This window comes from Strongylocentrotus purpuratus, unplaced genomic scaffold (genome assembly GCF_000002235.5).
Source record: "Strongylocentrotus purpuratus isolate Spur 01 unplaced genomic scaffold, Spur_5.0 spur5_scaffold_4, whole genome shotgun sequence".
Lineage (NCBI taxonomy): Eukaryota > Metazoa > Echinodermata > Echinoidea > Camarodonta > Strongylocentrotidae > Strongylocentrotus > Strongylocentrotus purpuratus.
Window position 1 is genome coordinate 18,159,519 of NW_022145610.1, and position 27,899 is coordinate 18,187,417.

Genomic DNA, 27,899 nt, shown 5'->3' on the forward strand with positions numbered 1-27,899 from the left:
CCCCCCTCCCTCCCCGTCAATGATTACAAAAAAGCAATATAATAGATCCTAACCACGAGCATTAAAAAATATGATATCCCATATCTCCTGTTTAGATGTATGATAGCGGTGACAAAATTGTTTTGGTATTGAATATGGGTCTGAAGATTAAACGCCTTTGTGATAAACCGCATACCTCTCGTATTGGGGGCAATTTGGACCTATTTAGCGCGTGCTTAGGACCCATTTTCCGCTTATTAGCTTCAAATGGTTACCTTTCTTTTCAAATCTCATTCAAAGTCGGAAGTTTTGACGCGTACAAAATAACAGGTGTTGCCGATATTCGGGACCCAGCCAGTGAGATATGAAATGTGGTTTCTCGTCCATATCATAATCTGATGCACATTGGGGTTTCAATCGCGATGGCGTTCATGGAGAAGTTTATCATGTGTAAACTTTTTTACAATGTGAATGCATATGATTCCCCCAAATGGATTTCTACTGGCCAGGTCCCAATATACCGATCAATTCGTTTTGAAGTTGATATAATTTATAGTGGAATCTATACTCCAAAGCCTAGCATGTTTAGGGAATTTGCTGGTCCCATCTTATTCTACAATAATATATTTCTCGCTTCATCTCGACGAAATAAAAAAGAGTGGACTTGTCTTCCACTCGTGTATAGTTACTTCATATCCAAGAGGTTAAGAGGATGTAATAGGGCGACGAAAATGATTGTCTTTGAGTATTTGTTCTCACTATTTAATTTGATCACATAATTCTCGAAGAAATGAATTCGGTGTGAGTTTTATGACTCACATTTTCTTTGGAACATAACAGTAATATAAACCTGTCTAAATTATATAATATTGTAAACTAAAAGTATACACAAAATAAACACTCTAACGCGGACCGTACTTTCATTGGCCATTACTAGTAGTCTTAAAAATAACAAGATTTAAAAGCATAGTAAGCGATTTAAGTCATTTTTTATCTTGTTGACTGATTAGGCAATATTCTTACACAGATTATCCTTTTCTTGGTTTCTGATCCCATTGTGCGCGCATTAGCAAATCCCGGCGTAGAAGAAAACAGCCGGGCTTATTATGTACATTTCGTAGCAACGACTGTACGAAATATGAATATTGTATTTCTCTACAATTTTTCAGCACATTTGCATTAGTTTCTCCATTCAAAGAAAAGAAGATTATAACGCTAATACCAACAATGAAATAGATTTATCTGACGCCATAGAGCTACTAATGTGTATCTCGTAATGATATTGATAATTCAGACGTGTTTCATCTATCCTGTCAGTCACAAAATATTGCTTTAATTTCAACCATTTTTAAAAAATATTTTGGGGGGCGCATTCATGGTAATTTCACTTTAAAGTTAAACAACAGTTGCTAAAAGGTGTTAATAATCACGTCACGAACCATAACTTCCCTGTATTAGAAAAATGAGATCTGGAAACGAAATTTCAAACCCTAAGTGAACAAAAACATCCTCCCTTCTGCCTCTGTGGTGGAATCAAAAGTACAAGTTCATAACAAAAAAAAATAAGAAACGCCGTAGGTGTACAACTCTATTCATGTACGTAAACTAAAAAAATGAATTGTCTTCCGTCCCTTCGCTTAAGGCACTAACTCCTGACGATATTTTTCATATTTTATTGTTCACCGCTTGACTACCGTTGTTATTAGACGGGAAAGTACAGTCACTTGAGCTTGTCAAAGGTTTCGGTTTGGGGTCTGAGAAGAGCTCGGCGAGAGGGGGCGATCCGACATTTTTTTTTTTGCGGCGTTTTTTCTGGGCTTCAATTCGTCAGACATAATCTATGGTCAGCGTTAGGGTTAATGCTTGGTTTTTACCGGGTAAGGTTTAAAGTACCAGTAAGTGTTCGGGTTAAGTTGAGTGTTAGGTTCCGAGTAGCTTTGAACTCGGATAATTTGTTGCTGGAGCATAAACCTGAAGGAAAAAAGCCAATTAGAATCGGAAGCGGGATCGGACGCCGGTTCTAGGAACAAGAAGAAAAAAAGTCGCCCGATCTTATCTCTCTTCTTCCTCATCTTTCCCACCTTAAATCATGCTATATACACTGTACTTACTTAACATTGTGGTTTCATTTCAACAAATTAAAAAGAGTCATCGTAATTTGTAAAGAATAATCACGGACATCGATTGGGGGCGGGATGGGGGCCCCTTCCCCGCCCCCGATACACATTCAATTCAATAACTGACTGTGTATCCTTTGGAATGAGTTAAAACCATGGACAACCTACCACCCTAAAGAGAAAAAGACGCCCCTTAGAATGATTTCCCCGATATTTCATATTCCTTCGTTTTGGTTCAAATCCACTTCTTTCTGCCCTAAAAACCTTTAACCATAAATACTCGGTTTTGTTATTAGACCGTCTTGAAAATATGTAAAAATTGACTAATATTTTTATTAGAATTATTTTTAAAATGCTTATTAACACGGATATCTCAATTTGCATTTGGCCTATCATGGTGTTTTCGCCCCTTTCCAAGAGTATATTGATTACCAACTGAACTGAATTCATACACATGCCCTTGCTCATTTATGAGGGCGGTATTGCACAAACTGGAGCAGGACCATCCATACCACAGAGTTTGGCCAACCCGGTTCGAATTGGACACAATATGGCGACTACTGTTTTGTTGGGCAAGCACGAAACAAAAGAATATACACCATGTTGTGACCCAGTGAAACCAAGTTGGCCAAACTCTGTGTATAGATGGCTCTGAACTGGAGCAGGACGCCCAACGAAGTAGTATGATTCATACCCGCCCCCCCCCCCCCCCCCCCCCACCCACTCCGGGGTCGGAATGACCGCATGCGTGTTACCAAATTGTCCGATAAAGGGGTACTTTTCGTGCGACAAAGTCCGGCCCGAGAATTGTAAATTTGACTTTTGGTGTATTTGACTTTTCACCGGAGATTTCTTTAAAAAGGGGGGGGGGGGGGTGTTTTTTTTCTCTCTCTCTCTCATCTCTTTGGACTCCTGAGAAACTATTCCGAATTTAGGGGGATACATTGAGCATTTTTCTGAATTTAGGGGGGTCTCCAAGGCAGGAAAAGCCCGCGAAAGGGGGGTTCGGAAATGTTGGCAGTCTTCAGATAGGGGTTGCTTTCAAAAAAAGAGGGAACAAGCATACGAGTAACCTAAATAACACTGAGTGGGGGGGGGGGGGGGGGGGGGGGGGATCCATACTCTTGTTAACCTGTCTTTCACTATTTCCTCCTGGACTGGCTATTTCGCATACTCAAATATATTTTGCCTCTTCAAACTGTTTTATTCTACACTCTGCCCATTTATCCATCTCCTTTTCGCCTATCTCCGTTTGTCTTTGCCTGACACCTCCCTCTGCCCCCTTCCCTTCTGCCTCCTCTCTCTCTCTCTCTCTCTTTCCCTCTCCTTCTCTCACTCCCACTCGTTCTCCCTCTCTCTTTCTCTCTCTCATCTACGGTGCCTATCTCTTTCACTTTCTGTCTTTCTACCCCCCCCCCCCCCTCCCTCCTCAAATGCACTACTTATTTTTTTTTTTAATAATTCTCTCTCATCATTTCTAGGCCATCAGACCTACCCGTCTTCAATGTCAATAGCACTTTCCTTCCTTCTCTTCGTCACAATCCTCCAATACATCTTATCTTTAATATCAATCTGCTCTTTCTGTACTACTAAAATGTTGAGTAAATAAATTGCACAACATGAGGACAATCTCGTCCCCAACCAGCACCGGAGGCAATTAGGGGCCCAACGTGGCGAGACTTTTGCTCAATAAATTGTGACTGTGATTGGGCAAAACATTATCCAAATTGGGCATGAAATTGTCCAAAAGTTGGTCGGACACAGCGTTACCTTTACCGTTATGGTATTTCTCACCCAAAATTTGTATAGTGTGCCTACTCTGCACATTACATAGGTGTTTTTTGGGTTGCTTTTAGAATACAAACACTCGGATTAAAAAAAAGAAATTGTGCAATGCTTCATGCATCTACAGTGCATCGTATATAGAGAACTCTTTAATTTCAGATAACATAATTATCACGGTCAGGAGATGTTCAGCGTTTTTATCAAAAGAAAATAAAAATGTACAGATATCTGCTTACGTATGTGGCAGTACTAAATATAAACATGATTTGTCCACGATTTGTTTTACTAAATAAAATGTACAAACATTATTAAATAACATACATACAAAATCGTTGCAATTTTTCCTATGCCGCTACAAGTTGTGACTCTAACTGAAAGATAATTGCAAATGTTCTTCTCAATTGATTACAAAATAACAAATGATGAACATTTAGGTCTACATAAGAGGGTTCAGAATAAAATGGTAACTATTTACTCATAAACAAGTGTTCAACGAGTAGCCCTACAATATCCACCAACCAAAACGCAACAGAAAATTGAAAAAAGCCCGAGACAATTAATGTACCAAGAGAAAATAATTTGAATTAATAAAGCTGAGAAAGAGGTATGTTGAACAACTTTTAAGTTATTAGTAAAGTTGTTGAATTTCAGAAGTGACCTGGACGCATTTAAAAGTTACAAGCAGATTATTAGTTTGTTAACAGAAATGTGTTCAGCATATGTTAGGCAAATGCACATTTTACATAGTCTAAAAGGGTTGCAATTATCTACAAACTTCAATTCTGTCTTGAATTTTGACTAATGTACTGTTTATTTTCTTTGTCATTTAGCTGGCGATAACACTTGTTTAAGTATAATACTTGTTTAAGGATTGTTTAAGTAGAGTACCCCTCCACACAGTAAAAAGTACCTTCATAACATTCAAATATTTGACTTATCATTTTCATCTTGATCTTTGCTCATTGATGGCTATTACACTTGTGTTCTCTTTTCACCAATCATGTATAAATATACAAATACTTTGCTGTCCATAACACTTGTTTAAGCATAATACTTGTTTAATGATTGTTTAAGTAGAGTTCCCCTTAATACAGTGAAAAGTACCTTCATAACATTCAAATATTTGACTAAACATTTTTCATTGTGATCTTTGCATATTGATGACCATTATACCTGTGTTTTCTTGTCACCAATCATGTCAAAGGGTCAGTGACACAAAAACGTAACTCCATTTTGGCAATTTTGAGAAAAAGTGGTTTATGTGTCACTGAGCACTTGGGCCTTAAAGAGGAGTTGAGTCTATGTTTCACTAGCCATTGACTTCAATGGGGTGTTGGTTGCGTTAAGTCTTTGTGTTTCCTGGGAAGCCCACATTTTTCTAAACATTTTGATATCAAATACTCATTTTGGCAAAATATGGAGTTACGTCTTTGTGTCACTGTACCCTCATGTATAAATATACAAATACTTCGCTGTGACCATGATACATGTATCGACCCTCCATACAAACTATTACCTGCGCTGACAGCATAGTACTCATAGCACACATAAAGCACTATGAAATAGACAAATATATATATACAATTTGGGTTATCTAAAACTTCTATAAAGCTAGTACATGATTGTAAGAACTGATGATAATATAAATATATAGATACTACCTACTTGTGAGTACTGTGCTATTTTTTTGTATACATTGATTCTATGGTATTGTTCATACTATTTGATATATAAAAAATTGTCCAACTACCCTTATATATACCACTATGCTACCAAGTACATCATGCAAGTTTTCTAAAACTTCTTTTATACTTTAAAGTACATCAAATTACACAATCAATATCTACATGAATGATTTATAGTGCATTTACATTTGTAGTTGTATATTACATGCATATATTATAGACTGAAAGCCACTAAGTATTCAAATGGGCAAATTCTCTTGCTTTCACAATAAGTACATTTTAAGGTTCACTAAAATATGCAGTGGTGTATGTGCCCCCTCCCCCATCAGAAAGCATAAAAAGACACCCCACCCTCATCACAAAGCATAAAAAGACCCCCCCCCCCAACAACAAAAAAAAAGGGGGAGGGGGAACAACATGAAAAGTAGACTATAAGACCCCTTCCCCCACACCTAGTGCAGAAAATAGAAGGTGTTATTTCATGTTGCGATCTCTCCCATCCCCTACCTGCTACAAGCCATATATGGCGTGATCCACGAATCCGTACGCATGGATGGATGGTATGCCATGCCTTAACACTTTTTTGCTGGGCGAGGAAATTCGGGATCACGTCATCTTCTGCATCTTCATTGAATCAGCCAGGGTAGGGTCTCACGAAACCGTCGTAAGTACAAGTTTACAGACATGATCACATCCTATTGAAACGTGTGTTAAACTTAATACACGCATTTCAATGGGATGTCGTTGGACTTGTACTTATGACAGTTCAGTGAGACGCTGCCCAGATTCTGGACTACCCCACACCCTGCTCATAATTGGTGACCTTGACAAATTGCATTTTATCCACCCATAGTAAGAATGGCAACCCCCACCCCCCCCCCCTCCCTCCCTCCATGATATCAGTGCCCTTATGCCTGTACACACGCTAAACCCCTGATAAATGTAGGAACAGTTTGAGGACACAATGACTGACAATCAAAATGCATTCATACTTCATTTTTAACAAACAAAACAAAATAAACCCATAACATCTTCCCAATGTCATTTTGTTCTCAATTAGATTACATATTAGCAGCATTTGAAAGAATTGAAGACTGTCATGACACTTTGTTACACACAATTCAAAATATTTGCTTCAAGTTTTTTAACCAAATATCCATTATGTAATCGTACTCAGCAATATCATCAGCCTGTATTTTGGACACTTGTTAGTATATTCCGAAAAGTATTCTTCTAAAGATTGCATTATTATAAAGGATGAAATTTGCTCTATTTCACACATTTTCATGGTAGAAAAAAAAGAAAAAAGAAAAAAAACATAGAATATCTAATGCGATGTCCCATTATTGTACAAGTACATACAGATAAAATATCTCAATAATTTTGTAATATAGTAGTCACGCCTAAGTAAAATCTTGTAATGTAATAATGGAAAGACATCTAAATGAAATACAATATCAGTTCATAAACACATATAAGTACCTGGAATTTGTCACTTATTGCATATATCATCATATATATATATATATATATATATATATATATATATATATCGAATATTGTATACAATATGATTATGAGATGTATTAAAAATGAATATTAATGGCAGTATGTACAATGTGAGTCACTATGCTCAAAAGATAAGAAACCAGGTAAGCATACAAATAAAAGGTGCATTTTTATGTATAAAATAATGAGATTTACATGTATGTACAATGATCAATAAAAAAAGAAGAACAAAAATTGGCAATATGTAAGTATGAAAAAGAGAGTTAAAAGCCTCCAACTTATTGCTCATCAACAAACTATTAAAGACACATCTCTGCATTTCTTGATGAGACATTTACATCTCAAATTCACATTATGAGACAAGGACCTTTGACCCAAGCAAGAACCATCATACATGTAGGTCATAGTTCACTAGATGACATCCCATTGAAACCCATGTTCTGAAATCAGTGTAAATTTGGATTGGATGTCCGCATATTCTGACTTCAGAATAATTTATTGCAATAAGCCATTTTTTGTAATGTATTCAAATTTAATGAATAAATCTTTCTTAAGTGCTTCATTTCAAGTTATTTCATTCACCCATTAATAATAATTGTATTTCGATGCTCAGAATTTGCAAATTGCATACATTATTCAGTGTTGCTAGGTAGGACAAACATTATGGCTTGTCCTGCCTAACAACACAGAATGTATGAAATTCACATTCTGCCTAATTAACTATAATTATATGTTACAGGTGAATGACATAATTTGTAACGAGGCACTTAACATAGATTTGTGCCTTTCATTTTATTACATTACGAAAAATGGCCTATTTGAGGGCCCCTCCTTCCAAATCATTGTGTGTTCAACCCTTTACCGGCTTACGTAAACTAATGCAACAAACAGTAGTTTGCCACTGTCAACCTTTGTCACACATACAGTGTTTACATTGTATGTATTACATACTCCAAACAAGGTGGCAGTCTAAGGTTTTGACCCATAGCAAATGAAGAGTTAAAAAAGAAAAAACTTCTTTGAAATGTATGAGCCATGCATATTTGATAATACTCGAATCATGTAAGTACTGCATTTTGTATAGTCCAAATCAGAAATGCAAAAAGCTATAAATGTAAATGTCAATTCCATTAGCGATACTCATTATACAGGCAGTTATCACAAAGCATGTTCAATAATTGTTTCATCTTTATGCATAATGTGTACTAAATGACTCCATAATCAAATATACTTAGACAAAAATAAATTGCTGCAAATGCTGCACTTTAGGTATAAATCTACACTAAATCTGGACATCATTTGAGGAAACCATACAAGTTTGCCGACATCCTATTAACAAGCATATTCATTTTAAAGGGGCTGTTGCATGACGAGACTATGTTTCTTTCCCTTGGCCTAACTTGGGGCCAGTCGGGTATAATATGACTACGGATGACCCGACCGCAGTAGGCCTACGCATTCATGTGCATGCAACATATGCGAAACCAGTTAACCAAGTCCATTCGTTTACGTGCAGTTGTCCAAAAGAGACGTAGATGGCATCAACCAGTATTTCCAATGCTACAGCCCCTTTAATTCAAGCGTTTCAATGTGATATCAGTGAATTTTAAGACAGTTTTGTGACACATAGCTCAGGGCCATGTCTTATAAAGAGTTGCGATTGGCAAGTCCTCCAATCAATCGCAATTTTGTAGTCACCTTTCTCTTATGAACATAGTTGCGATTGATATGTAGTGGTGTTTATTTTACCTGACTGCTAAGAAAGCATAAATGCTTGTTAGTATTAAGCAACCAGGGGACTGACGGCTGTGGGTCCTCTCCGAGGGACCTGGTAATGAAGATTAATGGCTTACCAAAGGGCACGAGCGCATCGCCATGGTGTCAAACCCGGGTCGCCGGATTACGAGACCACTGCCATACCAACTGAGCTATCCCGCCTCCTCAACTCTTTGTAAGACGGGGCCTTGATGCACTATTGTAATATGTGACACCATGTTAACTGAATGCTACGATAAAACTCTGCCTGAATACTTCAACGCAGTGAAATTCAGTAAGTACATGCATATCTCTCTTCAAATAAATCAATATCGCTTATATTTTTTGCACATGATCTGGCAGTTTGATCTTAAGCAGTGAAAACTATAATGACCACAATATGAAATTATGAGGCAAACATATATCATACTAAAATCAGCCTCATACATTCACACAAATGGAAGAACAATAATATAACTTCAACTGATAGGATTAAATAAAACCTTTTAAAGTTTGATATTTTGATATTTTGATAGAAATCAACATCTTTACTTCTGACATAATTTGTATGTTTTTATGTAGAAAAGAATACCCTGTTTGTTTGGAGTTGAGATACTAAAAAATATGATAAGTATCTGTAACATGTTGGTCTCTATATTATCAATAAGTCATATATCACAAGTTGCGAAGCTGTAGTGGCCTTCATCATACATGTATATCCTTTTTTCCGATCAAACACCAGTTAAAAATATTATTTTGGTTTACCAATCTATTCATTATGCAAAAGCATTTTTTTATATCAAGAATTACCATTGCTTTACAACAGAAAATAATTTCTTGATATCAAGAAATAGGAATAAATGTTAAAACGGCTCGTCATAAATACTCAGCAATACGCAAGTCAAATACGCAAAGGTGTGACTGAGGCATAAGGGACCATAATTAGGAAGATTTCACATTTTCAAATTGTACATCAAATGGTACTGCTTATATTGGACCGTTAAATTGAGCACTAAGCATTCCTACACGATTAGACGGCAGAAAATGTAATAAACGTTGATTAAATTGAGATCTTAATATCAAAGCTCCCAAACCTGTGTGATCTTGGCGTCCCTGACTTTTGAGAGTGGTGCACTCTGGGAATGTGACGGAGGGCTTGGAAGAGGGCGCTCTGGGAGCGGTCTATCACTCAGAGGATCCGCGATCATCTTGACAGGAGAGCCTATCTCCGACGGCGAGAGGTAACCCTGCTCATCCAGCTCCGGTCCTTCCGAAGACTCGCCAGGGGACTGGGAACCCAACGCAAGGGGGTTGGTGATCATACCAGTAGAGTTTGATTGCTCGTTCAACATAGACTGAACAGACATGGCAGATCCTGCCGACACTGTTCGCTGTCTCTTTCCCGCTGCCCCTCCTTTCTCCTTTGCCTGTTTGATCTTCGCATCGACGGCACCATCGAGCGGTAGATCACTCAGCTGACCTTGTGATCTTCTGGAGTAGGACTTTGTCTTGTCCGTTGTAGAGATGCCTTTGACGTCTATTTTGGCAAAACTTGGCAAAACTTTGGGTTTTCCTGGACTCTCCCCGCCACCTTCCTCATCCTGGCTCCGACTCTTCTGCCTCATCATCTTCAGTCCCAAACCAAACTTCCTGCGTACCCCTGTCACAGGGGACTGTTTGATGTCTGCACCTTTCTTTGGCGAGATGAAATGTTGTGCGACCTCAGGAGTTGAAGAGGGTTGCTCCGACAGCAGGTTTGGATTCGATTTAGATTTCTTCATCTTCTTTGGACGCCCTAGACTATTAGTTACCTTTGTATTGTCCATGTCTTCGAGTGCCACTGATCTTCGCTCAGGAGATTTTGGGGTTACGGAAAGGTCCACAAGGGATTTTGCTTTTTTCATCTTGACTCGCTCTAGTGTCCTGGCTTTGAATGATTTCCGTTTCTCCTTTGGTTCCGCTTCTGGAGCTGGAACCGATGCTACAACCTGTGCGTACATCACGCCCGGTTCAACGATGGCCGAGTGTGCCAAATTGGCAGATTCTTGTGTGACTATCCTTGCAGTATTGGGTTGAAAACTGTCTGTCTGTGATCGAACAAGATTAGAGTCTACATATCCCTCTGAAAACGTGCTTTGCCGCATGACATGATTTTGTACATTGATTTCTTCTGCCGATGTATTACTGACAGATTCATATTCCGTTTGTTGGGCACCCTGCGCAGGAGTGGGTGGGAAGATATTGTTCACGTCTTCGTAGGCATACCTACCCTTCTTGGGGGACACAACGTATGGGTTTTCTTCAGTTGGTGGAACTTCATCGCGAGGTAGAGATGGTAATTGTCTTTCGTTCATCCAGTTTGGCATGTTTGCAGGTGAGAAAGAAAAGGCGAGGTCCAGAGACCCAAGGTTAGGTGATCTGTCGATGTAAGAGTCTGTTATCGACGTTGGGCTGCGAAGGTTACCGAGGGAGAAAGAGCGCGACAGGGAACCCTCCGGACCGACACCCTCGTAGTCTACTCCTTGATAATGGTGCTCCCTCTCTCCAGAGGAGCCCTTGCTACCTGTGAACTCTCCTTCAAAGTAGGTGTGTACCAGAGGGCTTGGAGGATCGGATCCACTCCCTCCTGCAGCACCTCGAGTCGATTCCACCATGTGATACTCATGATCCTGTATCGTCATCTCCGTCATCGCCCTTTGCATCGGGGAATTCACAAACCCTCCATTGGACATCCCTCTCGCCCTTGGACTGGGACTGATGAGGGGGGTGTTCTCATAGCTCTGCGTGAGCGTGTTACGGTACGACTGGGGTGTGAAATCCATTAACTGGTAACTCGATCTGTCACTGGCCGCGGTGCTATTCGTCAGAGTTCGGGGAATGGGTACATCCCAGGTCATCCGGTCCTTGCTGTCACGACCCAACCCTTGCCTGGTGAGTGTGTTGACTGATGCAGAACCCATCTCGGTGTACGGCAGGTTCTCATCCTCCACTGTTCTTCCTCCCATGTCTGCATACGGGAGGTTGTATTCTGGTTCCATGGCCAGAGACGAGGATGCGCTGGGAGGGCGGGATGTCTTCGGGGGTAGGGACGGGGTACGAGATGGTACCGGTGGCGCCGCCTGAGTTCTCTTCACTTTGTCACTCTTGGTCCTGTCAAGTCTTTTGTTGGAACCTAAAAAGTTTGAAGCAATACAAAAATAAAGGCTTTATGAATCTCTCTTCGAACAGATACAGATCTTTGAGCAGAGTAAAAAGAAGTACATTCCAAACACATCTGCTTTTATTCTACTAATTTATTAATCAATTTTTTATAACCTATTTCAAACTACCAGGCCAATGGTAAATGGATTGTATTTGGGTTAACATTATATTATTGCTGGCACAACAAAAGCTTTATTGACTCTTTTCGTCTTGCACTCATCATGGAAAACTGCAAGAGTTAACAAAATCCAATATTCAAAATGATGTCTCTATTCATTGCAATTTTTAAAAAATTGTTTAAAATGGTACCAATCATCTCTTCAAAATTCCTTGATGAAATTGGCACTAACCTACATGAATTTTACAATATTCCTATTCATACTATGAAAATGTCAATTTCATATAAATGTAATATGAAAATACTGTATATAAATTGTATCTGTAACTATTAGCGATGCTATAAGTTAATTGCTGGAAGTACTTCAGGGGGTGATTCATTTAGATTTTAAGTTAAACTTAACTTGAAGTTGGACTTAAAAATTATGGAGAGCCATTTGTAGCCTTAAAATGAAATATATTCAAAAGCAAAAATTCGAATATTTTAGACTTTTCATGAATTCCACATCAAGAACATGAAATCTCACATGATAATAGAAAATATGAATGATTTGAATCAATATTTTATGCCTTTTAAAATATCTTTTACAAATATGTAAGATGCTAACAGCTTTCCATAATTGTGAAGTCCAACTTAGAGATAAGTTCAACTTTGGATCTTTGTGAAACACCCCCCTGGGGGTACAAGAACCGCCAGAAGAAGCCAGTAGAAGCTGGCGGAACATCACAGAGCAAATCTTGAGTACTTCCAGTAATTGATTTACAAAAATTGCTAATAATTTCAGTGTTAGTGGATGAATCAATATAATCTTCATGAAACTGTATCTGCAACATGATAGAAATTTGAAGCTCACCATCTCTTGATCGGTCCAGCCGATCATAGTTCTTGGGTCGTCCAGGGACAGGGACGGCCTGGCTGTGCTGGGTGTGGTTAGGGGAGATCGGTCGACCTTCATGGAGAAACATTTGATGTAATGTAATAGTTATTTGATATTTCAACTTATGTTACATATTTATGTATTCGTTACTGCTATTTTATTATGTATACTTTATTTAAATTCTATATTGTACCCAAGACAGGTGTCAGTCTTCAGACTGTTTGTTCTTGGTTTTTGATGTGATTTGATTTAAATAAATCCTATATATATATATATTAATGATATTATACTGAAGTAATTATGTAGGGCACCTGGGGGAATGATGGCACTTGAAAGAAAAAAATAATCTGAAAGGCACTGAATGAAACAAGAGTCAAAGGGTGGTATTCTCGAAAGTGGACTAACTTTAGCCCATGGTTTAATCCTCCGACTAGGTACGGAATGCCAAGTTTCCATATGAATATGTTTTTGAATAATTAATCTGTCACTAAATTAAAATAAATTGTAATAGCGTAATTAATAAACAACAATATAACTATGACATAATTATGTTATCATAGTAATTTAGGGACATATCAAATTATTCAAAAATATATTCATATATGGACACTTGGCATTCTATACTTAGTCAGAGGATTAAACCATGGACTAAAGTTAGTTTGCTTTCGAAGATACCACCTAACATCATTACTGGCTTTAACTGTTTGTAAAAAAACACACAGTGGAATAGAAAGAATTATCTGGGAAGTGAACATGAATATTGTCATGCAAGAGCCAAAGTCCAACAAACTACATTATGTATTGCAGTTTGCAAGGAGAGTGGGCCAGGTGGTATTCAGAGCGAAAGAGAGAGAGAGAGGGGGGGGGGGGGGGGTGAGGGTGAGAGAAAAAGAGAGAAAGGAAGAGACAGAGAGACAGAGAGAGAAAGAAAGAGAGAGAAAGAGAAGATATAGATAGAGACAGAGAGAGAGAGAGAGAGAGAGAGAGAGAAAGAGAAGATATAGATAGAGAGAGAGAGAGAGAGAGAGAGCTAGAGAAGCAGATAGAGAGAAATAGAGAAAGAGAGAGAGAGAGAGAGAAAAAAAAAGAGGGAGAGAGAGAGAAAAGAGAGAGAGAGAGAGAGAGAGAGAGAGGGGGGGGGGGGAGGGGTAGAGAACAAAGCTTATAATCTCCATATCTTCAATAAACATCGATCAGATAACATTCATTTGAACTTTCACTTTTTTTCCAAAGCAGCCGATTCAGCTCTTCAATTAAATATACCAACCAAACAATGATAGGGGCCATCCAAAAGATATGGACCATTTGGGAACAAAGGAAATCCGATGTATTCTGTTGGTGTTATCAAAAGGGGTGGCAAACTTTGATCGTCAACCCAACCAATAAAATGACTAAATGTTTTGATTCCAGATGACCCATAACCTCCAATACTGCATATGTACAATTTCAATTGTCAAGTCACACAATTATAAACATAGCTTCTTTACATGTATAGGTGATTTCACTAAAAACAATGAATGTTAGTTTCTATTTCTGTGGGAGAGATAGAGATCTACTGCAACCAGGAAAGATATCAGGAAGTCTTAGGTAGTCTTTCCTGAGCATTGAGGGATGTTCTCAGCCTAGCTGTTTGATAAGATCTGACTACCATTAAAAGAATTGTGTAAATGACTTCCAAAGAGTTGGCTAAAGGCATCGTTTAACAATGTTAAATCTGAGATGCACATCTGATCAAGAAGTGCCTCAAAAAAGTAAAAATCTTTGAGTGACCGGTTTTTACTAAACTTGTTTTTCCTCAATAGACTGTAGTATTATAAAAACCATTATGAAAACGCAAAATTTAATTTCGATTTTCAATCATAAATATCTTGATAATCAGACAGGCGATTGGCTTGTAAAATTCATGGGGTTCCTGACTGACCTAAAGGTTTATAATTATCATTGCAGCATGAGCTAAATCCAGGATTTTGTTTCGGAATCTGAGACAAAATTACCCAATCCCTTTAAATTGTATTTGTCCCTACCTGACCACGTTTTCCTTGACTCATCCAATAAAAAATAATTATACATATGTAGTTTAGTTTAGTGGTGGTTGTTTAACCTGACTGCTAAGAAAGCATATATGCTTGTTCTGTTAGTCAGCAACCAGAGGACTGACGGCTTTAGGTCCTCTCCGAGGAACCGGGTAATGAGGAATAATGCCTTATCAAAGGGCACTTGGTATCAAACGCGGGTTGCTGGATTACGAGACCACTGCTCTACCAACTGAGCTATCGCGCCTTTGTAGATATAGTTCTATTTAAGAGGGTCAGGGGAGGGGAGAGGAGAGAGGTGCTTTCTCTGTCTCTGTCTCTCTCTCTCTGTCTCTGAGCAGGAGGACAAGTATCTGCCAGTCATAACCTCTCATATTATTGGGTTCTTATGTCAGCACGGGGGTGTTTCATAAAGCTCTGGTAAAGTTACGAATGACTTTACAAATGATTTGAATATGAAGAGCCAAATGGGATGCTCAAAGTTTTTCCTGACATTTTAACAAAGTGTGACTGTATTTCCCATAATCTCACTGAAATTGTAGCCAAAAATACACTTTGCATTAAAATGTTTTGTTAACAATGATGAGGTTAATCTACATCTGCATATTTCAACTTTAGCTTAGGCAATTAAAATGATATGAGAATCACATGTAGCTCTTCATATTCAAGTCATTCGTAAAGTCATGCGTAACATTACGCACAGCTTTATGAAACACCTCCCAGAGCAGAGTGTGAAAGGATATTGGCCTAGGAAATGAGGAAGGGAAAGGAGCAAGGGGACGGGGGGGAGGGGGGGGGGGGTAGTTTGTGGTGGGGGCAGAGGAGGTGGTCACATGTTAATCTCTTACCTTCTGAGCCCCTCCGCGGAAGGAGACCAAAGGTTGCTAATCTCAGCCTCTCATAGTCTTGGTTAACTACTTCGGCTGATGCAGGACCTGACTGGTTCTCCGGCTGGAAGACAACGCAGATATAAATTTTAATGTTACATTGTTTTCTTTAATATAGAGTGGTGAAGTGTGACGTCATCAAAAATCTATTTTTAGAATTTCTCAATTTTTTCTTCATATTCCGAAAGAACACCAAAAATAATGTCCAAATGTAGAAAACCAATTGAATATGTTAAATATTGGCTGAGTTATGACCATCTGAATGAATATATGTCCTATGGGAACTCAGTGTTATATGCTCTGGCTCCTAATGGTTAGGAGCCAGAGCATATAACACTGAGTTCCTATGGGGAGTATATTTATTCAGATGGTCATATCTCAGCCAATATTTAACATATTCAATTGGTTTTCTACATTTGGACATTATTTTTGGTGTTCTTTCGGAATATGAAGAAAAAATTGAGAAATTCTAAAAATAGATTTTTATGACGTCACAGCTTCGGTACTCTATAAATAATAATAATATGTTTTGTTTACCCAGGGTAGGTTCATTAGTGATAAATACTGTTCCCTCTGAGGGTCCTCCAAGCATATTATCACTATGGCTTTAGACGATCCAAAAGGAAAAGGGGCTCAGGAATTTCTTCCTACCAGGTACCCATTTACCTCACCTGGGTGGAGTGTGGAAAATGTAGATTATTGTCTTGCCAAAAGACATTAGTGCCGCAGTGGGACTCTATTTAGATGACAATAGAAATTCAATCTAACTCAATGTAAATGAATCATATCTTGACATCACACAACATTTAATTAAACATGGTGATACAAATAATTAATTGACAAATAATAAATAGTTATCGTACTGAAAATGCTCAGTGAATATGTCAATTTCTAAAATAAACAAGCATAACAGCAAATCTCAAATAGATTAACCTGTTATTTGCTACCTTTCAACTACACATACAAAAAAAAAAAATATATCGAACAATATGCTTTGATATAAATCACTGAAAAGAAAGTGATGATTTTCAATCAGGCTGTTGTTTCTTTTTGGTTTAATTCAAAGGCCAAAACCATAGGAAGTTGCTAAACGCAAGAATAACTACCTTAAAATCAACATCCCTCTACAAATTATAAGGCAGTCTACATTTGTATGTGCACCTAGTTCAGGGATATATTTTTGAGTTAGATAAAAGTATCTGGACTTGATTATGTCTCATATTGACATGGATAAACCATGAGAAGAAGTTGTAAAGAAGTGCCAGGAAGAGGCGACTTTGACAAATTTGCATTTTCCCAAAGCCCTATCCCTGAATGGAACAGCCTACCATCATCAGTAGTACAAGGGGCGTTTCACAAAACTTGTCATCAGTGACAGATGACAGTTTGTGTTATAAGCTACTGAAATCCTTGCTTCTGATTGGTTATCAGCAGATTTGTCACTGGTTTGATCATTTGTCATTGAAAAAAGGCTTTGTGAAATGCCCCCCAGGACAATCCCTAGCACTTCCAGAGACTACTCCTGGGGAGTGTTTCACAAAGACTAAGATCAACTTTAAGTTGGACTTAACTATGGCAGACCTTTCATGCCACTATTTCTCTCATCATTTACTGGCATTGGTTTCTCAAGGGACGTACCAATTGTGGTGACAAATCTACAGAATTTACATTTTTTAATAGTTCGTTATTGAAGTAAAAAATATTTTCTTAAGATCATAAGTGAGAGACCAATAATGAGAGTAACGGCCTGCCATAGTCAAGTCCATCTTAAAGTCGATCTCAGTCTTTGTGAAACACACCCCTGGGGCATATTTCAGTAAATTGCTTTAATCTTCCTCACACGTCTTGCAATGTTTATTTCATCATAGGAATAGGCTGCAAAGCCTTTGGAAGATTTTGGAAGATAAAGAAGAAATGAACAAGTTACCTGACTACTAAGGTCTTCTGTTGTATAGGCATCCAGGAGGTCGTATATCTCACCGTCCTGACCTAGCACTGTGGCAAAGACATAGTCAGCCGCCCCCATTGGTGAGTTTCGTCCAGCCTTGAAGGAGAAGCGGCCGGTCTCAGAGCTCTCAAACTCGCGGATGCACTTCAGCGGCCACTGGGCCACCAGGGACCTGGTACGCTGTTATCGAAGAATGTGAGAGTGAGAGTAATAGTTAAGTTGAAAAATGTGGATAATATTACATTTGAAGAGTGAGAGAGAGGGAGAGGGAGAGAGAGGGAGAGGGAGAGGGAGAGGGAGAAAGAGAGAGACAGAGAGAGGGAGAGACAGAGACGGAGACAGCAAGACAGAGAGACAGAGAGAGAGAGAGAGGGAGAGAGTGAGAGAGAGAGAGAGAGTGAGAGAGAGACAGCGAGAGAGAGACAGCGAGAGAGAGAGACAGAGAGAAAGACAGAGAGCGAGAGAGAGAGAGACAGAGAGACAGAGAGAGCGAGAGAGAGAAAGAGAGATAGAGAGAGCGAGAGAGAGGGCGAGAGGGAGGGAGAGGGAGAGAGACCTACCTTGAGAGCGAGTGTGAGACCCCACTTTGAAAGATGAAGCAGGCATTGAGAAGCCCTCGCGCCAATCCGTCTCATCGACTCAGAATCATCGGGAGATACTTCAAAACATCTTCCTGTGAAGGGGAGGGGGAGGGTATGATAGGGGAGGGTATTATTAAAGATAAAGTTGAGTTCTGGTCATGTGATTGCATTGTGAAAGAAGCGGTGTGGAATCGATCAAAAAAGGTTGATCATCTAGCATATAAGTATTGGTGTGTACTGCAAGGTTCTGGCATCATCAAAATGATAAGAAATTTGGCCCAGTGTTGGTAAAGTTACAAGCACTAGTACACAGAAATATGTATATGGGACTTCACGAACATGTGGCATAAAAATCCGTCCTGATTTTTATGCTGTCACATGTCGTATTTAGAATATTAAGGCATTTGAAGAGCTATGCTTTTCAGGGAACATGTTTTATCTGATGTTCTCCCACACTTGCATAATAAGAATGATAAAGCTCACATTATTATTTTTCCCCTCTTCCCAGAACTCAACGTTCTCTTTCAGAAGGGCATCGGTGAATTATACATGTAGAAGACTGCAATGTGAGGTGAGTTTCATTTAGCATTACAAATGTGGAAAGTGGCCATTATCAAAATCTACCCAAATTGTTGCATTTTTAAAGATGAAGCAGCCACACCCTGAAGCCCTGGCACTACTCCATCTCACTGATTCTGAATCATAAGGAGGGGCTAAGGTTAATTAAACCCAATGTCTTGTCAAATCTTCTTTCAAATTTTATAATGGTACATGTATATTTTGAACATTTTGTTGTTACCTCTAAACAGTACATGTATCTCTCATTAAAAGCATGTATCAACTCCATGAAGATAACATGCCTACAAAGACTGCCTTTTTTTTCCTGTTCAACTAGCAGTCTTCATGTGGCTTTAATGGCATTGGTTTATGTATATCTTGTTCATTTTGTTTAAACCTTTCAAAAACCAAAACAATCTTTGCCTTTTGCAAGATAGCAGCATCTTTTCTATTGCTAAACCGGGCATTGTGACGACCTGGGCCCAGTCTTACAAAGATTGATATCAGTCGCAGCTACACCATGTATGTACATAAGAGATAGGAGACTGCAAACTTGCTATTGATTGGAGGACTTACGATTGATTTGGATCAATCAAAACTCTTTGTAAGACAGGGCCCTGGCATCAAACGATCTATCATTGGGTTGTTAGACATTGTTTGTACATACCTGGGAAATCTGTTCTTAGATTGGCCTGGATCTGCAGGTAGAAGACCCAGAGATCCATGACGGTCTGGCTGTCCGCTAAGAACCGCCATGTTGACCTTGAAGTCCTGACCTCAAAGATGTGCTGCTTGCCGGTCGGGTCGTACTTCTTATCTACCCTGTACCACGGCGACAATCTGAGGCTTGCTGGGAGGGTGTAAGGTGAGGGGGAGAGAGAAGGGGGGAGAGAGGGAGGGAGGGAGGGAGGGAGAGAGAGAGGGAGGGAGGGAGGGAGAGAGACAGAGAGAGAGAGAGAGAGAGAGAGAGAGAGAGAGAGAGAAAAAATACAGAGAGACAGAGACAGAGAGAGAGAGAAAGACAGAGAGACAGAGAGAGAGAGAGAGAAAGAGAAAGACAGAGAAAGACAGAGAGAGAGAGAGAGAGAGAGAGACAGAAACAGAGAGAGAGAAATTGAAAGAGAGAGAGAGAGACAGAAAGAAATTGAAAGAGATTGATTGACTATGTTTGTATTAAAGGCATTGTTTAACAATGTTAAATCTGAGATGCATGGCCCTAGGTGTTATCAGTGTCTGTGATATGGTGTAATATTGAAGCCCTAAAAAAAAATTGCGCTTCAAAATGATCATGAAGTGCCTCAAAAAGTAAAAAATCTTTGAGTGACCGATTTTACCATACCGGTACTCATTTCCCCCCAATAGACTGTAGTGTTGTAAAAATCGTTAGGAAAACGGTTTTTGAAATTTCAGACAGGCGATCAGCTTTTAAAAGTCATGGGATTCCTGACTGACCTAAAGGTTTATAACTATCATTGCAGCATGAGCTAAATCCAGGGTTTTGTTTCAGAATCTGAGGCAAAGGTACCCAATCCCTTTAAAGCAATGGTAGTTTATCCAAGTTCTCTTTCAGTAGCCATGTTGGGATTGGATCAAGTAAACAGGAAAATAAATAATAAACAAAACCAGCTTTAGACCTCCAAAGTATTACTTAGACAAATGAGAATGAGAGTGATTTTCATTTTCTAAGGATGGGATTAAGTCAACAGAATAGTAATAATAAACAAAACCAGCATTACACCTCCAATGTATTACTTTATAGACAAATGAAAATGTGAGCGATTTTCAGTAGCCATGTTGGGATGGGATCAAGTAAACAGGATAATAATAATAAACAAAACCAGTATTAGACCTATTACTTTATAGACAAAAGTCAAATGAAAGTGAGATTGATTTTCTTTCGCTAAGGATGTGTAATCTTCAAATTCAAAGATAAGCTCCAATGTCAAGAAAAATTATTTCTTTTCTCGATAATCTTTATCACATGACATGGCACAAAAATACCACATGATCTCAAGTCGATCATTTCAATTTCATATCAAAATAGAAAAAGAGGTGGCTCAATCTACACATATCATAGACTGGTCATTTATAGACTGACTGACAAAATAACCCATTACAAGATATATTTGTGGAGCTGTTTTCATGGCAATTATACAATTATGTTAAAAAATTTCTTTGGTAAAGAAATTTCTTATCGTGCACATTTTTTATCTTAATTTTATTTTATTACGACTGGCATGGCATGTGTCAATACACATATATTTTTTCAAATCTTAACCGCCTTATTATCATTTCTTTTATTGAAGTTCATTAGTGTAAACTAACATATTTATTACATCTGAATCAAATACACTTTTCTTATTCACCTTAACTTGTAAGTACAGAAACAAGTTTGTACATGTACATGTATAATGATTGTGTACCTTTTTTTCCAATATCCACCTTCATTTCTCTTAACCTACCTGTATATAAATGGAATTAATTTTATTGTGCATATCAATAAATCATACAAGATCTTAATACTGGTGTATTATATCGAACCAATAAATGCATTGTAGCTGCTATATACATGTACAAATATTTGCGCATACATAATACATGAACATGTTTAAACATGTCTTGTGTCACAAATGATATTCAAAGACACCATACCTCGAGGTTTATTAAAGTTGCACGCCACATCCTTGTCAAAGACGGCCAACACAGCAACATCCTGGTTATCTTCTGTTTCTTTCAGTAAAACAACGTAGCGTTTCTTCCAACTCGACGACGAGCGATTCAGGAAATTCTTCTTCTTGGCATTTGACTCTGGTTCAGTAGATTTCTTCAGCCAGCCCTGCAATGAAATCAGAATGGTAGAACAGATACTTTTAAATTATGACATTTTGTAAAGTCTCAATACAAATTGCTATTGTTGGATCTGGGGGGTGTTCCACAAAGTTCCCAAGTAGATCTTAACCGTTAGTTGGACTTGAATATTATGGAGAGCCATTTGTAGCCTTAAAATAAAATATATTCAAAAGCAAAAATTCAAGTATTTTAGACTCTTCATAAATTCCACATCAAGAACATGAAATCTCCTTGATAGAGACAATAAGAACGATTTGAATCAAAATGTTATGCCTTTAAAAATAACTTTTACAAAATATTTTCAAAGATGCCAACGGCTTTCCATAATTATTAAGTCCAACTTTGAGATAAGTTCAACTTGGGATCTTTGTGAAACACCCCCAGATACATCATGGCAATGAGTAAAGTCTCAATATAAATAGCTATTGTTGGATCTGTTCTTACGTTGCTATCCCTATTGGGCTGTTGATTGTAAATTATGTTTGAGAATTTTAGTTGCTGGTTTTTCATCCATGAAACAGAAGTAGTATGCAATATGAACTTTGTTCCCAAAAGAAGACATGTTATTGTTATGCCTAATAGAATCAAAACTTACATGTAGTTAAACTCAAGTCAATTCTTTTGACAAATTAGGTGGCAAAGAGGTGGAAGAGAGAAAAGGAGAGAGAGAGAGAGAGAGAGAAGGATAAATATAAAGATAGATAGATTGATGGATAGATAGATAGATGGATAGATAGATAGGTAGATAGATAGATGTAGGTAGAGAGAGAGAAAGAGAAAGAGAAAGAGAAAGAGAAAGAGAAAGAGAAAGAGAAAGAGAAAGAGAAAGAGAGAGAGAGAGAGAGAGAGAGAGAGAGAGAGAGATTCATACAGTATACATCATGTATACTGTAGTAACTGCTTCTAGGTGAACAGTACAGTATATTAAAGATAACAACTTGAAAAGCTTGAGAAGCCCCATGCATGCTGAGCTCCTATTGACATTGCTACAGTTCAACAAATACTCTCAAAGAAAGAGGAATACCCTGATGAAAGGCATTTCTATTCCAATGCTCATGGTGACAAGAAATGTTGGAGAGACACAAAAGTGACAATACCAAGGATTTATTCTTGAAGAAAATATTTCACCAAACAATAGCAGTCACACATGTATAAAGGACTTGTTCTACGCACGCAAAATTAAAACTTGCTAGCATTTCTATTCCAATGCTCACGGTGACAAGAAATGTCGGAGAGACACAGAAATGACAATAGCAAGGATTTATTCTTGAAGAACATATTTCACCAAATAATAGCTGATACAAGTCACACATGTATGAAGGACTTGCTCTACGCATGCAAAATGAAAAACTTGCCATTTAAGAATGACTCTAAACTCTTCATTTGCTGTACAATTTCAAACTTCCATCAAGTTATCAGACTGAAGTTATGAGATCAGGCAAACAAAAACAGATTAGGCTAATAGAACTCCATGACCAACCTGTTTTATATGCCTGTTGTACACTGTGGACCAATTACAAATATATTTTACTATGTACAATGCAATCCCATGTACAGGTGTACTTTATTTATTTTGTTGGAAATGAAAATAAATGAAATGAAATGAAATGAAATGAAATAACATATATATGGGAAAAATGTTATGAAAAGTGAGAATCTTTCTTCTAAGTTCGCAACTTCACCCAAACCTTTACAACTGCAGTTAAATTTGTACAAAAAAGTTATTTACCTTAAAGTAAAAGCAATTTGGATAGCATTTGCATGGTTCAAATCCACCCTTCTGACGTGGCGCCATAATCCTTCACAAACATATAAATAAACTTTAATGTCACAACTTTGATTTTTGATAAAATCCACTTATAATCCTCTGCCCAAGCTCGTGGGAGGCTGGTATTGGTTCGATGGGAGCTCTTTGCGGACTGCGGGTTTAACATGTGTTTCACACTTACACCACACCTGATAGTAATTAGCCTAAAGATAGCAGTTTTGTTCACTTGTTTACTGCCTTTTATTCATTTTGGTACAAATTCTCAATCAAGGTTAATTCCGAAATTATCTGGAAGTTGACCATCGGAACTGTGTTAGTGGGACGTCAGTTTGTGATCGCTTTCCTGCCTTTCCTGTTTATTGGAAGCACCGACAGTACAGGTCATGTAGTGAGTCAGTGGACCCATTCACACACAGTGAAAAAAAAAAAGTTTTTTTACCCCTGTTCACACATAGGATAAATAAAATGTTTTTCTATTTCTTCTTCTTCTTCCTCATTAAGTGCTACTTCATACAACAAAGATTACGCACTGCAGTGATTTGAGGTGTGCAGGTGGACCACTACACCGGGGTTTCTCCCCTTATACGAATAGTGATGTGAGTTCTTAACGTGCAAAGGTGGTAACTCTCCTCTACACAGGGCCTCCATTTAACGTCCTATCCGAGGGACGGGTAGCCTCGTTGGTAACAGAGTGCTCCACTGACTTTTGTTGTCACACACAGCCGATGGCTTTAGATCTTGGGTACATGTATTCACTAAATAATATGCTATCTACAGTAAGTGCAATTTGAATCATGATCAGAATTGCAATTTAACTAATCAGAATTTGTGTTCACACACAAACGAGTGAGATTACAAACGCTCTTTATACGCTCATCTTTTTATTCTCATTATGTGTTCCATATGTGAACTGCCCTTGTGTAGAATCTGTGGATGGATGCATTGTTTCTAATAACCTTGAGTTAATTACCGGTATTCAACAGATTCAGGATGGATATGGACGTGCATACAGTCACACTGCCAAACAAAACTTCTATCTCTACCCCCTTAAATATGAAAGCACAGGGAAACCAATCCTTCATAGCATCAGATCCTGCTCTGTGGAATTCTCTATGCTAATACAATTTTCTCTGAAACTTTTAAATGGAGCCGGAGCCCGGAAGACCTATCTTTTTTTGCAGAAGTGTTATCTTTTCTTTGCATGTTTGTGCTAAACCAATTTTATAATGTAAATCACAAACAAAAATGTAACATTGCCTCAAATGAAGTTGGTTGAATAGTGATAATAAAATATTTAACTTTATAGTTTAAATTGTATCTACCTGTATGCACACAATAAAGAAATTTTTACGTTTGTGCTTTACATTATAATATTGGTTTAACACAAACATAATTAAATTGTCATAATTAAAGTGATATACAATTTCAACATTATTATTATCACTATTAAACAAACTCCAAATTGCCTGATCACTTTAAAGGCACACTTTCCTACTTGTAGCTACTTGCTCCCTCTATATAGAAAACTTCCCAAATAGGTGCCTGTTGGTCCCCCATGATCCTCTTTTTCTTATGTTAAATGAGAGCTGAGTTAATGAGATAGCCACCTGTCACAGTGACCTCGATGGCTCACTGGGTGGTCTAATCCCTTCTTGCTGAAGTAGTAAAGCCTCCCTTTAATAGTCCATTAGAGGCAATGTTAAACTTTTTGTTCAGTTTACGTATTGTCCGTCCCAGGTCGTTCTCATTGGTTTAAAGAAAGTTATGGGTGTTAAATTTCATTGCAGAGAGGGTATTGTTTCATTTTGTTTTTTGTTTTAAGTTCATGGAAAATTCATGTAAACATTAGAGTTACAGAAAAAGTACTGGGTACATGAAAAATGATTGAATCAGTAAACCTAAAACAGAAGAGCTAAGGTGAAGAAGATCATTTAATGAGCATGTACATTGTACATGTATGTACCCATATGATACTCTCCATTGTTATATTTCTGGTGGTTAGTGGGTACAGTATAATTGTTTAATACCATCAAAATGTAATTACAACCTCCAACCTCCTCTCAAGATCCAATCACTAAATAATTAATTAATCATTGTACATTTCTGACCTACATTTAATTTCTGCATTAATCCACCCTTTTCCATTCAAATATCATAATATAATGTTGCTAGTTAAAAAATAGTGCAAGGAAATGAAGGAAAACAAATTAACATCTTACCCAAACCAATCAGAGGCAGACACTGACATGGGCAATCTTTTCAGATCAACCAAGTCAGAAAGGTACAAGAAATTCAAGTAATTAAAACACGACACAAATTACACACTTCATTAATTACCAAAAAGAGCAGAACTAAATGTACATGTAAGGTACATGAAGCTGAAGTTCTAGTCTGCTAAGACCATCTTCTTCCTCCAAAAAGCGTATATATCCGGTATCATTGGAAGACCAATTTCAAAATAAATATTTCACAAAAAGTTGACAAGTTTTATCTTTAAGTTTGAAGGTATATCATGACAAAATTTAAACTGTACATAAATTTAAAGAGCAAGGAATGTATGCAAGTCCAGACATGTAATGCATCCCTCGAATACATGCAATGAAACAACTGCAATGTGCCAACTTCTGAGATGACTGTGCGACATGAATATCACTAAGCTTTGCCCACAAATTGAAGACATTTTTGCACATTTCTTGTCATGATTTAATAAGTAACTTCTTGTTTAAAATCAATGTGACATTCAAATAAGTAAGCTACAAAATCAAGATTAGCATACAGATCATATGGCATAGCTTTTGGAACCTTTAATTTTGTAAAACAATGTTGTGGAGAGTACCACTATCAAACGTTTCAAATCTGGGCTTGAGAAATGGTGGAAAGATGCCCTGGCAGATAAAGACTGAATAATCCTGGATCAAGTGAGTTACAAGTGAGTTTATACAGGCATACATGTAGAAACTGAGTTAAAATTATGCATTTCTGACATTTTTCAGTCTGAATTTTTTCCACAAGTTTTGCCTAATTAGCTTATACTGTAGTGTCACTGAATTTATACTAATCGCTACTGTTGTAAAATCTGCATCAAATTGACAGAGGGCCATATTAAAGTTTGTCATGTTAATTCCATGTCAATTCAATATCATCCGGAACACGTTGAAGGTATGAGCAAAGCTCTGTCACTCCGGTAAAAGATTGCCACATTTTTATCAAATTCATGACCAATTTCAAAGTGTGTTGGATGAGTAGAAAGACGACTCCGCCAGCAAATGCTGCAGGGTGTTTGCAAGGTTCGATGTTTACGGGAATGTGCGAGTAGTATTCACATTTGTGTTTTTGTTTACATGGCTCTCCACACAGGCAAATGCATGCAAAGTTGAAAGTATAAAGCTTGGTGATATCAAATTATCGATATCATAAATCACCAAGCCTGTAAGAATAGACCTGACCCCTCATGAAAACGTTTTTCTCTTTTTTTCAACTAAACTGATTGCAACCAACAATTGCATTTTCCAATGGCATTACAACAAAATTAGAGTCAAGTTAGATCTAACGCAACTTGGAATTAGAGATAGAATAATTAGAATTTTAAATCTCTGAGACTAGAGTCTGACTCTAGATGAGCAAATGATGAGTTAATAATATTTAAATCTAGACCTAGTTTACAGTAGATCAGACTTGATTATCATGAGTAGATCCTACTCCTAGTATGAATATAAATTATTTAATTAATTTCACTCACATTTCAAAACAGACAGGCAAATGTACTTAAATACATGCATATGTCCAACAGTCCAAGTTTATAAATAGTTCAAACCAAAAATACTTTATAAACACAACACACTTTGACTCATTTCCGGGCTTTGTTTTCTTCTGCATGACCACGTCCACGCAGCGCAGCTCAGGTCCCATATCACACCGTACACGCAGCCCTACACTCTCCGCGAAGTCTCATGCAGCGACAGCCTCAAATAACTAGCAGCTCCTCCCACGCAAACGGACATACATTTAACGCTCAATTTCACAGATCCTCTTCATATCTAGCATACATAATGAAAATTATCCGTAGAAAATATATCATATTTACATAAAACAGATAGCTTAAAACATATTGATAGGTTATTCAGAATATAAAATCAAGTGAAAATCACCTTGTAAATCACCTCCGGCTGGGCTGACGCCATTGTTTATGTTTAGCATGCTGAGCATAGCCAATTTGATTTGCTTGATTAATATTATGGTATCTTTGAA

General features: G+C 37.8%; 1 protein-coding gene across 1 annotated transcript; it reads right to left on the bottom strand.

Moving 5' to 3' along the window:
• Positions 1 to 9,909: 9,909 nt before the first annotated feature.
• LOC100889758 lies at positions 9,910 to 27,885 on the bottom strand. Its single transcript, XM_030997202.1, has 8 exons — positions 27,800 to 27,885; positions 21,686 to 21,869; positions 19,701 to 19,883; positions 18,455 to 18,567; positions 17,874 to 18,074; positions 15,908 to 16,010; positions 13,003 to 13,098; positions 9,910 to 12,002 (listed from the first exon to the last, which is right to left on the bottom strand). Exons 1-8 carry the CDS (start codon positions 27,830 to 27,832, stop codon positions 9,910 to 9,912), a joined length of 3,006 nt encoding a protein of 1,001 aa, XP_030853062.1. The 5' UTR covers positions 27,833 to 27,885.
• Between the last annotated feature and the right edge of the window lie 14 nt (positions 27,886 to 27,899).

Coding starts and splice junctions, on each gene's coding strand:
- LOC100889758 (XM_030997202.1), bottom strand. CDS start 27,832: ATGGCGTCAGCCCAGCCGGAGGTGATTTACAAG. Junction 18,075..18,454: donor GTCTCACACTCGCTCTCAAG/GTAGGTCTCTCT, acceptor CTTCGATAACAG/CGTACCAGGTCCCTGGTGGC. Junction 12,003..13,002: donor GCTGGACCGATCAAGAGATG/GTGAGCTTCAAA, acceptor CAAACTTTTTAG/GTTCCAACAAAAGACTTGAC.